Source organism: Cetorhinus maximus, chromosome 21 (genome assembly GCF_964194155.1).
Source record: "Cetorhinus maximus chromosome 21, sCetMax3.hap1.1, whole genome shotgun sequence".
Taxonomy (NCBI): domain Eukaryota; kingdom Metazoa; phylum Chordata; class Chondrichthyes; order Lamniformes; family Cetorhinidae; genus Cetorhinus; species Cetorhinus maximus.
In genome coordinates, this window is record NC_135899.1 from 35,743,151 (window position 1) to 35,757,159 (window position 14,009).

The following is a 14,009-nucleotide window of genomic DNA, read 5'->3' on the forward strand; positions in this document are numbered from 1 at the left end:
GCTCCCTTATCAAATCCGCCTCATTACACATCACTAAATCTAGAATTGCCTGTTCCCTAGTGGGCTCCACCACAAGCTGCTCCAAAAAGCCATCTCGTAGACATTCTACAAATTCCTTTTCTTGGGATCCACTACCAACCTGATTTTCCCAGTCTACCTGCAAATTGAAATCCCCCATGATCACTGTAACCCTTCCTTTCTTACACGCCTTTTCTATCTCCTGGTGTATCTTGTGCCTCACATCCTGACTACTGTTCGGAGGCCTGTACATAACTCCCATTATGGTTTTTTCACCTTTGCAGTTCCTCAACTCTACCCAAACAGATTCTACATCATCTGACCCTACGTTGTTTCTTGCTATCGATTTAATTTCATTTCTTACTGACAAAGCAACCCCAATCCCTCTGCCAACCTGCCTATCTTTTCAATAGGATGTATATCCTTGGATATTTAGCTCCCAGTCCTGATCCCCTTGCAGCCATGTCTCCGCGATGCCCACAACATCATACCTGCTAATTTCAATCTGCGCCACAAGCTCATTTACCTTATTTCGTATACTGCGTGCATTCAGATACAACACCTTCAGTCCTGCATTTCCCATGTCCCTTCTCATTGTCGTCCCTTTATCTGATGTGCTTGAAGTTAGATTCCTAGCCCTTTCCAAACACTCTGTCCTATTTTGTGTTCTGGAGACTTTAATAGCCTCTCCTGGGCTCTCCTTTCTTTTCAGTTTTTTCATAATTTTCCATGAAGTTGAACCCACCCCCCCACATGCTAACCTGCTGCTTTGTTTCCCATTAGTCATACTTCTTGGAGTTTTACCCTTCCCTTCCCTCCCACTTTCCAGTTTAAAGTCTGTTGACCACCCTATTTACCCTTTTCGCTAGAACATTGGTCCCAGATTGGTTCATACTGTTCCAACGGTACAGATCCCTCCTGTTCCAATACTGATGCCAGTGCCTCACGAGATGGAACCCCTCTTTCCCGCACCACTCCTTTAGTCACGTGTTTACTTCCCTTATTCTTGCGTCCCTATGTCAATTTGCACGTGGCTCAGGTAGTAATCCGGAGATTATAACCCTTGAGGACCTGTTCTTTAATTTAGTTCCTAGTTCCTGATAATCCCCAAACAGGTCCTCTTTCCTAGTCTTACCTAAGTTATTTGCCCCAACGTGGACCACAACAACTGGATTCTCCCCCTCCCTCTCAATGAGAACCCTGCCCACATCTTCTGCATCTGCTTTATCTTGACCTGTATGCTTCTGGATAACTAGGCGGTTCTGGATTTGGCAGTACCGCTCTTATTCTTTGTGGGAAATGTCTGTACTGTGCCTGTAGAATCTCACCTTTGAATGCCTCCCACTGATTTGACGTAGATTTTCCTTCTAATAGCTGTATCCAGTCCACTCTCACCAGCTCACCTCTCAGCTTTGTAAAATTTGTCTTCCTCCAATCTAGAACTTTTACTCCTGTTCTATCTTTGTCCTTTTCCATAATGGTTCCCAATCTTTATTTTGGCCACTATCTTCAAAACAGTCCCCCACTGCTGCTTTATCCAGCTTCATTTCCTAAGACTAAATCGGGAATTACACCCCTCTCATTGGTCTTGTTACGTGTTGGCTAAAAAACTTCTCTTGAATGCAGTTCAAGAATTTTGGATCCTCTGTGCCCTTCACACTGTTTGTATCCCAATTGATATTAGGGCAGTTGAAGTCCCCGAGTGCCCCACACTCCACCCGACTGTCTTTTCCATTGCCTACATGGCTCCTGGGAAGATGGGGGGCTGGGTGGAGGAAAGAAAGTAGCCACATTGTCTGCTCCTGGTCACTATCCAGTGTCCCTGCTGGAAACAGAGTGTGTGTGACAGTCAAGTGAGGAAAAAGAAAGGACTTACATCTGATCCCCCACACGGGGGAATAGCAGACTGACACCCACTGTGGAACAGTCTCTAACTGAGGAGTCAGTCCCTTCAGCAAAGGAGGAGAGGGAGTTGGAGGAAATCATGTTTCCTTTTCCTGTTTTACAGAAGGATTGCACCGAACTACACCAGAGAATACAGAGAGGATAGACACCGCAGATAGATCCTGACCATCACCCAAGGAACAAATGCACAACTGTGGGAAGACATCCAGTCCCTTCACAGCATTGCTCAACACAGAGAAGGTTGGGCAGTGAAACCATCATCTGGAAATCGGTCAGGTCAGGGGAGCTTTGACATATCATCAGATCTGAAACTGGTCAGTGGTGTGGAACCTTCCATCAGAACCAACCTTTCTGAAGGTTCGGCTGTGGGTGATCGGTCAGGGTGAGGCTGGGAAGAAGTGTGAGTGGCTCCGAGTGTGGTGAGACCTTCAATCATTCATCGAACCTCATGAACCATTGATTCATTCCGACAGGTGAGAGGCTGTTCAAGTGTGAGTAGGACTCCACAGGCTGATCTCTGAACAGGCAATCTGTTGTATAACTGTTAACACAAGGGCAGCCACATGGAAGGGAAGCAATTCAAGTTTGAGGTTTGTAATGAAGGTTTTGTGACATCTACAAGACTCCTGATACACCAGAGGATTCACATGGGGGAGAAGCCCTTCAGGTGCGATGTTTGTGAGAAGGCTTTCACCCAATCCTCCCATCTTCTATCGCACTAGTTGAGTCACACAGTGGAGAAAGCATTCACATGCAAGGTGTGTATCAAATCATTCTCAGATTTATCGACCCTCCGCAGACACCAGCGCATTCACACAGTGAAACCATTCATGTGCAAAGTGTGCCTCAAATCGTTCCCGGATTTATCGATCTTCCACAAACATGAGCGCATTCACAAAGGGCAGAAACCGTTCATCTGTGAGGTTTGTGACAAATCATTCTCACTGTCAGCGAACCTCCGCAGACACCAACACATTCACACAGGGGAAAAACCATTCACATGTGAGATGATCAAAACTGTACACAATACTCCAGGTGTGGTCTCACCAAGGCCCTATAACTACAGTAAGACATCCTTGCTCCTGTACTCAACTCCTCTCGTAATGAAGGCTGTCATGAAACTAACATATTTTTCATAATATTATTGTGGGATATTGTAAAGTAGGCTTATGGAAGTGTGTGTGTGTGTGTGGCTGATTTAATTAAAGACAATTAGACTGGAAGGTTTAACTTATAAAAAGAGTTAGGTGTAAAAAGGCATTTGAAATGTTAATGAGTGAGCTAGGATAAAGTCAGTAGATAGGGTGTGAATTAAATTTGCATATTTAGATAAGGGGAAAAGTTGTTAGATTTTAAAAGAAACATGATAAAGTTTTGCAACTGACAGGATAAATAGGGCGAGGTTATTACGTTTATTTTTCCCCAAAAGCAAAAGGCCATATTGACAACATGGAAACTTTTTATAGTTTGAGAAAAGTAAGTTAGAAAGACATAGGGGAACAATGGGATTTACAAATCAAAGAGCGAGAAATGTATTAAAAGGATAGAAGGCTGTGAGGGTGTGGACGTGTGAGATCGAAAGGTGCACCATGTGAAACAGCCTTGGGGAAAACCCTCTCGCCACTTCTCAGAAGTCTGCTTTTCCAGCAACCAAAGCTGTGTTAAAAGCCTTTGGAATTCCACTGTCAAGTGGGTGCTTGTGGTAACCTTGCTGGATTGCCGCTATAGCTTTAAAATTTATTTTGCACTGTTGTCTTAAAGTGGGTGTGTAGTTGGGAGTCAGGTTAATTAGGAATTTTGGAAACTGTTCAGACTAAATAACTGTAATTGAAATCTTCTGTATGTGTTTTATTTCTTTCTTTTGTTAATAAATGTTTACATGTAATTATTAAAATCTTTAAAGTTGTTAGTGGACTCATTACTTCTGAATTCAGTGCACAAACCTTCTCGTAATAAATACAAATTGCAAAACCGTAATGATAGCGTAGCCAAGTTTCCCTTGTGGATTTGGCCCACCTGGTACAGATCACCTGCCGTACCATAACAGGGCCAACATACCATTTGCTTTCTTAACTGCTTGCTGCACCTGCGTGCTTGCTTTCAGTGCCTGGTGTACAAGGACACCCAGGTCCCTTTGTACATCAACATTTCCCAATCTATCATCATTTAAATAATACTCTGCCATTCTGTTTTTCCCACTGAAGTGGATAACTTCATACTTATCCATGTTATATTGCATCTGCCATGTATTTGCCCACTCACTAACCTCTCAAAATCACCTTGAAGCCTCTTAACACCCTCCTCACCATTCACATTCCCACCAAGTTTCGTGTCGTCATCAAGCTTGATATATATTGTGAAGGGCTGGGGACCAAGCACAGATCCCTGTGGTACTTCACTGGTCATCACCTGCTACTCTGAAAAATACCCATTTATTCCCACTCTCTGTTTCCTGTCTGCTAACCAATTCTCAATCCATGCTAATATAATACCCCGAATCCCATGTGCTTTAATTTTACACACTAACCTCTTATGTGAGACTTTATCAAAAGTTTTCAAAAAAATCCAAATACACCACATCCACTAGTTCTCCCTTACCTATTCTGATAGTTACATCTTCAAAAAAACTCCAGTATCTTTGTCAGGCATGTTTCACTTTCATAAATCTTTGAAATGAGACTTTGAGACTTTGTCTCATTCTGTTGATATTTTCCAAGTCATCACATCCATTACAATAGACTCCAACATTTTCCCTGCTACTGTACAGAATGCCTTTCCCCCTGTAAACTGGCAGCCTGAAAGTTTGATTTGATTTAAAGTGGTAACTAGTTAGAGCTGCAGGCGTCAGTGTTGTCTTTGTGTCTGGGTTCCTGAAGCTGTGAAAGGTGGTAAAGTCCCTGGTGTCAGGAGAAGTGAAACTGATTGAGAAAAGTGGGCAGAGTCCAGGAGTGAGGAACAACACACAGACTCGGTCCTGATAGAGGATCCCCACATCAAACCAAACATCCTAAGTCCCACTGACTCAAATAGAGCCACACTCCAGAACAACCATTGACTGTCTGAAAATCCCATGTATTTCTCAGTAATACTGGTCAGCAGTGCTTCCTCTCACCACTAGATACGCTGTCTCTGGAGGATTATCTCAAGAGAAAGCTGGTGAGGCTGCAGTGCAAAACAAAAACAAAAACAAAAATACCTGTAAAAACTCAGCAGGTCTGGCAGGATCTGTGGCGAAGAGCACAGCTGACGTTTCGAGTCCTCATGACCCTTCAACAGAACTAAGTAAAAATAGGAAAGGGGTGAAATATAAGTTGGTTTAGGCTGGGAGGGGAGGTGTTGTTGGGACATGAAGAGCTAGGTAAAGGGCCAGTGATAGGTGGAGATAACCAAAAGATGTCACAGACAAAAGGACAAAGAGGTGTTGAAGGTGGTGATATTATCTAAAGGAATGTGATAATTAAGGGTAGAAAGCAGGACAAACAAGGTACAGATAGCCCTAGTGGGGGTGGGGTGGGGTGAAGGAATACTAAAAAGGCTAAAAGGCAGAGATAAAATAATGGATGGAAATACATTTAAAAATAATGGAAATAGGTCGGAAAAGAAAAATCTATATAAATGATTGGAAAAAACAAAAAGGAGGGGGATAAACAGAAAGGGGGTGGGGATGGAGGAGAGAGTTCAAGATCTAAAATTGTTGAACTCAATATTCAGTCCGGAAGGCTGTAAAGTGCCTAGTCGGAAGATGAGGTGCTGTTCCTCCAGTTTGCGTTGAGCTTCACTGGAACAATGCAGCAAGCCAAGTACGGACATGTGGGCAGGGTGGTGTGTTGAAATGGCAAGCGACAGGGAGGTCTGAGTCATGCTTGCGGACAGACCGAAGGTGTTCTGCAAAGCGGTCATCCAGTCTGCGTTTGGTCTCTCCAATGTAGAGGAAACCGCATTGGGAGCAACGAATGCAGTAGACTAAATTGGGGGAAGTGCAAGTGAAATGCTGCTTCACTTGAAAGGAGTGTTTGGGCCCTTGGACGGTGAGGAGAGGGGAAGAGAAGGGGCAGGTGTTGCATCTTCTGCGGTTTGCGGTTGCATGGGAAGATACCGTGGGAGGGGGTTGAGGAGTAGGGGGTGATGGAGGAGTGGACCAGGGTGTCACGGAGGGAACGATACCTACGGAATGCCACCAGGGGGAGTGAAGGGAGGATGTGTTTGCTGGTGGCATCATGCTGGAGTTGGCGGAAATGGCGGAGGATGAGTGCATCCTCCCACCACTAGATGCGCTGTACCTGGAGCACTACCTCATGCTAAAGCTGGCGAGGCTGCAGTGCATCCTCCCACCACTAGATGCGCTGGATCTAGAGCACCATCTCATGCTAAAGCTGGCGAGGCTGCAGTGCATCCTCCCGCCACTAGATGTGCTATATCTAGAGCACCATCTCATGCTAAAGCTGGCGAGGCTGCAGTGCATCCTCCCACCACTAGATGTGCTATATCTAGAGCACCATCTCATGCTAAAGCTGGCGAGGCTGCAGTGCATCCTCCCGCCACTAGATGTGCTATATCTAGAGCACCAACTCATGCTAAAGCTGGCAAGGCTGCAGTGTATCCTCCCACCACTAGATGCGCTGGATCTAGAGCACTATCTCATGCTAAAGCTGGCAAGGCTGCAGTGTATCCTCCCACCACTAGATGCGCTGGATCTAGAGCACTATCTCATGCTAAAGCTGGCAAGGCTGCAGTGTATCCTCCCACCACTAGATGTGCTGTGTCTGGAGAACTGTCTCCCCCCTATTTGCCTTCATCCTGCTCCCAAACACGGCATCCGATGACATTAAGGTCAGTAATACAGGTGCGTCTGAGTGAGTAAGGCAGCTGATCCAGATCTGGGTACACGAGTGACCCGGGTTAGTCGATATTGTTCACGATTCTCTTTGTTCAGATGTTGTTCCTCTGTCCTTTAAATCTGCTGTTATTAGCCCTCTCCTCAAAAACCAACCTTTGATACCTCCATCGTTGCAAACTACTGTCCCATCTCCAACCTCCCTTTCCTCTCCAATGCCCTGGAATGTGTTGCCACCTCCCAAATCTTGGAATGGGAGGCCAGGCAAGAGGTGAAGGGTGAACAGCAGGGTGAGGGATCAGGCACAAAGTGGCGATAACAGGAGAGGGGCAAGACACCAGCAGAGAGGTCTGGCGTGGAGTGACAGTCACTCCACATGTCACTCCCCGAGCCACAGTGTCAATCTCCGAGTCACAGCCACGACCCCAGTCACAGAGTCAATCTAGTCTCCTCTCTCTTCTCTGTTCCTCCTTCCTATGCCCTCTCTCCTGTGCCCCCTCTTTCCTGTGCCTCTCCTGTGTCCATCTGTTTTACACCTTCCTATTGTGACCCTCTTTCCTATGTCCCTCCTTCCTATCCCGCTCCCTCCTGTGCACAATCACTGCACATCATCGCAGCCTTGGATGCTGTGGGTCTTCCTTTTCTGATCTCTGTCAAACACATCCGGGGCCACACATCCCACACTAATGTTGTCAGTTTGAAAGTCTCCGAGGATGAAGAATGCTATTCCCACACTAGAAATCTCTGTCAAATGTTTGCCAGGGGAACTGAGACAGCAGCTGGAATAAGTGAGGTTTTATTCAGATGGGACAATGACAAGTTTAAATCCCCACCTGATCTGCTGCTTAAAGTCGCCTCCGTTTCACCGGTCAGTTTCCCAAGCTTCAGGAAACTCATGTTACTCCAGAAATATTTGGATTGGCTGTGAGAGACGTCAATCAGAGAGCCCCACCCACTCTGCCCATTCCCTCCCCTTCCTGTTCCACAGCTGCTTCACTTCCTGTAGGGACTCAAAACCAACTCAGGACATGGTGAGTGAACGAACACAATTTATAATAATTACATCACATAATATCCACACTAATCTTCAGGCAGCCTGACTATCCTGTGGGGAATCAGCTGTGGAAATGCCCCTTATGCTGTGTGAGAACATCCAGCTGAGAGAGCTGTTTACTCGGTGCTTTGTGCTGAACTGTTTGCCTGGAGCTGTGTGTTGGATATTGAGTGTGTTTATTGGAAGCATTTCCCTTCTGATTTACAGGCTGACTTTTGTTGATGGCTCATTACTGAATATGAGAAGGTGAGGTATAATTATCTGGGAGGTGCAGAGTGTCTGAGGATTCTTACTGATTTCCTATTGTTGAGTTCAGTGTGTGTGTGTTGGGAGCTGGTTATTACCTTGTGGACTGTGAATGGTCAGTTCTGTCTGTGCTTTGGAATTGGATGTTTCCTGTTTTTTTAAATCCCTCCAAAACCCGATCTCTGTAACCTCCTCAGAAAAGAAAAAAGAGACTTACATTTATATAGAGCCTTTGACGAAGACCAGATGCCCCAAAGCTCTTTTCAACTTTAAAACTTTACATGTTAAGAGTGTAGTCACTGTTTCAACCTAGGAAACCTGGTGCACAGTATGTGCACAGCAAACTCCCAAATATTATTCACAGTCTTGCAAAGCACCTTGGGAACTTGAACAATGTTAAAGGTGCTATATAAATGCAAGATGTTGTTGTCTATTGCTGTTGTATAAGCTGTCAGAAAGTGAGCAGGCGTTCAGTAGGAGCAGCATGGTTTCCTTCATGGTCCACCATCCTACTGACCCTCGCTGTGAAGCAGTCTCCCAGTGAAGGAGCAGACTCATTGTAAAGGGAGATCGGGCTATAACCTATAACTGGCAGCAGAACAGGGTAGGAATGGCTGCACACTAGTTCAAACTCAGTGTGTCAAGGAGCATTGAATGATGCACCTTCAGGCTGCAGTCCCCTCCCTGCATGGATGGGTTGGGGGGTGGGGTTGAGAGTAGTTCCTGATATCAGTCCAGATAGAGAGGAGGCAATGAGCAGAGAGGCAAGTGGCAGAGAGGGAGCCAATGCTGCTCCTGACATGTCTATCTACTGGTTTGATGTTAATCATGGAATGAGGGCTGTGCTGGGCTGTGAGATTGTGGTGGAATACAATCCTGCTGCTGCTGATGGCTCACTGCACCTCATGGATACCCAGTTTTGGAATCTGCCCTTAGTCTACTTCCCTAGTGATGATTAACGTGGTGAAGTACTCATTCATCAGTTGGGAGGGGAGAGGTAGTTTTCCTTGAACTTGTTTGACCTGAAGCCATGAGACTCCATGGAGTCAATATTGAGACTTCCCCACCTGCCAGTGGGATGGGATATACCCAGGGATGGTGATGGAGGAGTCTGGGATGTTTCCAGATTGATACGATTCAGTGAGTATCACTGCTACTTGACCAGTCTGTGGGGCAGCTCTCCTCACTTGGAGACTTGTCCTCAGACCTTGGTAAGGGAGACTTTACAGATTTCACTGGGCTGAGATCACCTTAATCTGATTTTGACACAATGCCAGGATTGTCTAGATCTATCTGATTTTCCTCTTATTATTGGACTTTGTAGTGATTGTTTATCATTGTTTGCTCGGCCACTTCAGAGGGCAGTTCAGAGTCAACCATGTTGTGTTGGACTGGAGTCACATGTAGACCTCACCAGGCAGTTGTAGCAGGTTCCCTTCCCTGAAGGACAATATTTGGGCTTTGAGGACAATCTGAAAGTTCTCATGTTTTATTTTGCTTCTATTACACAAATTCCAAAATTTATTACATTCAGTTTCGCAACATGGAATGGTTCAGGTGAATAGCATAGACACCGGGAAACTAGATAAATACATGAGGGAGAAAGGAACGGAAGGATATGCTGATAGGGTGAGGAGAAGAGGGGTGAGAGGAGGCTTGTGTGAAGTGTAAACATCAGCATCGACCAACTGGGCTGAATGGCCTGTTTCTGCACTGTAATTCTATGTAACTTTCCGAGGTGGGATTTGAACTCTCAATCTCTGGATTGTTAATCCAGCACCATAGCAATTTGGCTGCCGTGCCTATCAACAGATTTATTGTAACACCTCTTATTGCCTTCTCTGATGATTTTATCTGAATGCCTCGGCCTTTCCCAACATCCTGGGCTTGGATTTGATCGTTTTGACCCTGTGACTGGGAATTGTGATGTCCAGTCTGAGCGAGTGCAGTGTGTCTAATTTCCCAGAATAGAGGGTCTGGGCAGAGGAAAGAAAGTAGCCACATTGTCTGGTCCTGGTCACTCTCCAGTGTCCCTGCTGGAAACAGAGGGTGTGTGACAGTCAAGTGAGGAAAAAGAAAGGACTTGTATCTGATCCCCACACAGGGGAACAGCAGACTGGCACTCACCGTGGAACAGTTTCTAACTGAGGAGTCAGCCCCTTCAGCAAAGGAAGAGAGGGAGTTGCAGGATATCATGTTTCCTTTTCCTGTTTTACAGAAGGATTGCCCCGTACTACACCAGAGAATACAGAAAGGATAGACACCACAGGTAGATCCTGACCATCACCCAAGGAATAACTGCACAACTGTGGGAAGACATCCAGTCCCTTCACAGCATTGCTCAACACAGAGAAGGTTGGACAGTGAAACAATCATCTGGACATCAGGCGGGTCAGGGGAGCTTTGACATATCATCAGATCTGAAACTGGTCAGTGGTGTGGAACCTTCCATCAGAACCAACCTTTCTAAAGGTTCGGCTGTGGGTGATCGGTCAGGGTGAGGCTGGGAAGAAGTGTGAGTGGACTCCCAAGTGTGGTGAGAGCTTCAATCATTCATTTAGCCTCATGAACCAGTGACTCATTCCTACAGGTGAGAGGCTGTTCAAGTGTGAGGTGTGAGAGGAGGACTCCACAGGCTCATAGGATCTCGTAGCACACAAGGTGCACCTCTTACAACCGCTGTTACGTCAAGAGCAGCCACATGGAAGAGAAACGGTTTAAGTGTGAGATGTGTGATGAAGCTTTTCTGACATCTTCGAGTCTCCTGATACACCAGAGGATTCACGTGGGGAAGCAACTCCTCAGGTGTGAGGTGTGTGAGGCGACTTTTACCAATTCCTCCAAGCTTCTGAGACACCAGAAGATTCACACGGGAGAGAAGCTGTTCATGTGCAAGGTGTGTGACAAATCATTTGCACAGTCATTGAACCTCTGCATACACCAACGCATTCACACAGGGGAGAAATCGTTCAAGTGTGAGGTGTGTAACAAATCATTCTCACAGTCATTGAAACTCCTGTTCCATCAGACAGTCCACACAGGGGAGAAACCATTCACATGTTTGGTGTGCAAAAAATCATTCTCGCGGTCCCAGACCCTTCAAGGACACCAACGCATTCACACAGGGGAGAAACCATTCACATGCAAGATGTGTGACAAATCATTTTCAGATTCATCAGCCCTCCGAGGACACCAACGCATTCACACTGGGGAGAAACCATTCACATGTGAGGTTTGTGACAAATCATTCTCGCGGGCATCAAATCTCCGTGTACATCAACGCATTCACACAGGCGAGAAACCATTCACATGCAAGATGTGTGACAAATCGTTCTCTGATTCATCAGCCTTCCAGGGACACCAACGCATTCACACTGGGGAGAAACCTTTCACATGTGAGGTTTGTGACAAATCATTCTCACAGGCATCAAATCTCCGTGCACACCAACGTATTCACACAGGGGAGAAACCATTCACTTGCGAAGTGTGCGACAAATCATTCTCACTGTCATCGAACCTCCATGTACACCAACGCATTCACACAGGAGAGAAGCCATTCACATGTGAGGTGTGTGATAGATCATTCTCCCAGTCAACGGAGCTCCGTGTGCACCAGCGCATTCACACAGGGGAGAAACCATTCATGTGCGAGGTGTGCTACAAATCATTCTCAAATTCATCGTACCTCCGCACACATGAGCGCATTCACACTGGGGAGAAGCCATTCACCTGTGAGGTTTGTGACAAATCATTCTCACGGTCATCGGAGCTCTGCAGGCACCAGCGCATTCACACAGGGGAGAAACCATTCATATGCGAGGTGTGCTACAAATCATTCTCAAATTCATCACACCTCCGCACACACGAACGTATTCACACTGGGGAGAAGCCATTCACATGTGAGGTTTGTGACAAATCATTCTCACGGTCATCGAGTCTCCGCACACACCAACGCATTCACACAGGGGAGAAACCATTCACGTGCAAAGCGTGTGAGCTGTCTGACAAATTTCACAAATTTTCATGGAAACAAGGTCTTGCCAATCTGTCATCAGAGTGTGAATGTCTACACAATCTCACTGCAAAGGATGTTCAGTGATATGGGTCACAGAACAAGAAGTGTCATCAGAGTGTGAATGTCTACACAATCTCACTGCAAAGGATGTTCAGTGATATTGGGTCACAGAACAAGAAGCAGCTTTCACTCACATCAAACAACTAGTGACAACAATGCCAATGCTGAGGTACGATGATGTCAATGATGAAGTCACCCTGCAGTGAGATGCCAGTGAAACAGGACTTGGAGCAACCCTCATGCAGCAAGGACAACCAGTTGTGTTTGTAGCCAGAACATTAACACAAACTGAACAACGCTATACATAGATTGAGAAAGAGAGCCTGGCTATTGTCTTTGCTTGTGAGCATTTCAACAAGTACCTGTTTGGGAGAGAGAAAGTGATGGTAGAGTCTGACCACAAGCCACTTCAAAGCATCTTTCTCAAATCGCTTCTATCTGCTCCAAAGTGTTTGCAAATGATGTTACTTCATTTGCAGGGATATCATTTGGAAGTGAAGACCTGAAAATTTTAAAGATTATATGTGTGTGTGTGTGTGTGTGTGTAGGGACAGAGAAATTTGGAACAGATTAGAAAGAGCAAAGCATTTGCTTATGCAAGTGTGCTAATTTTCTTAATGGACTATTTATGTGGAACATCTTGCAAACGAAAAGTGGGATGTCTGGATAAACCCCTTTTTACACTGTGGCTTCCCATATTATTGTGACTGCAGATGTCATCATTTGTAAATAAAGGTTTGAGGGTAGTTGCCATTTTACACACCACATGGAACATTGTTTAAAATTCAAAATGCTCCAAATATTTCTGGAGTAACATGAGTTTCCTGAAGGTTGGGAAACTGACCGGTGAAACAGGGGCGACTTTGAGCAGCAGATCAGATGGGGATTTAAACTTGTCATTGTCCCATCTGAATAAAACCTCACTCATTGCAGCTGCTGTCTCAGTTCCCCCAGTAAACGTTTGTCAGAGATTTCTAGTGTGGGAATAGCATTATTCATCCTCGGAGGCTTTCAAACTGACAACATCAGTATAAGATGAGTAGCCTCGGATGTGTTTGACAGCAGATCAGTAGAGGAAGACCCACAGCATCCAAGGCAGCGATGACGTGCAGTGGTGGGATCAGCACATGTACAGGAGGGAGGGTCACAGTAAGGAGAGAGTAATTCTCTCCTAGCTCTCCCCCTCCGTATGTAGTTTTGGGGAGAATTAAGATTTTCAGTCAAGTGCTCAACTTTTATTAAAAGAAATCCATTAACGCCAATTATCTTGATTGAGTTAAAAACACACGGTCAAGGAGGCCATTTTGAGATGAATGATCGTGGCTTCTTCAGCCATTTTGTATCCTGCGTTGTTGTGTCACAGTATTAAGATCAATTCAAAGCTTTGAAAAAGCCTTTATTGAGTTATGTAATTAATAAGTTATGTTATCAACAACCCATGTAATTGATGATTTTTGATTAATATATTTTTGATTTATCCATATAATAATCAAATAACAGGAATGATTCATTGATTTTGAGTAATGGAAGTTATAAACTCTCAATTTTGAAAATGTTTTCAGTGAAATGTCTTCATCTCACTCTATCAGCATATTCTTCTGTTCCTTTCTCCTTCAGTTGTAGTTTCCCCTTTAAGGCATCTCTGATATTTACCTCAACAACTCCATGTAGAGAACCGAATTAAAAATAAATGAAATTGGCTAAATAGCATCAAAATAAAAACATGAAAACTTTCAGATTGTCCTCAAAGCCCAGATATTGTCCTTCATGAAAGGGGACTTGCTACAACTGCTTGATGGAGGGGCACAGGAGAGAGGGGACAAAGCCGGGATGGGAAGGCCAGGTGAGAGAGGGAGGCCAGGAAAGCGGGGGAGACC

General features: G+C 45.2%; 2 protein-coding genes across 4 annotated transcripts in view; both read left to right on the forward strand.

The window, feature by feature from the left end:
• The window catches only part of LOC144695267 (uncharacterized), a 556,511-nt gene extending 542,826 nt beyond the window's left edge, over positions 1-13,685 (forward strand). For all 3 annotated transcript variants that reach the window (XM_078566180.1, XM_078566182.1, XM_078566179.1), the window contains exon 3: positions 13,162-13,685. The gene's annotated coding sequence lies outside the window, so the exon portion shown is untranslated. The remainder of the gene's footprint in view (positions 1-13,161) is intronic.
• On the forward strand, positions 1,948-12,156 carry LOC144695169 (uncharacterized). The gene is given in 3 exon segments (XM_078566057.1): positions 1,948-2,925; positions 2,959-2,963; positions 10,870-12,156. Coding segments are annotated over 3 exon segments (1,731 nt in total). The 5' UTR covers positions 1,948-2,486.
• Positions 13,686-14,009: the final 324 nt, after the last annotated feature.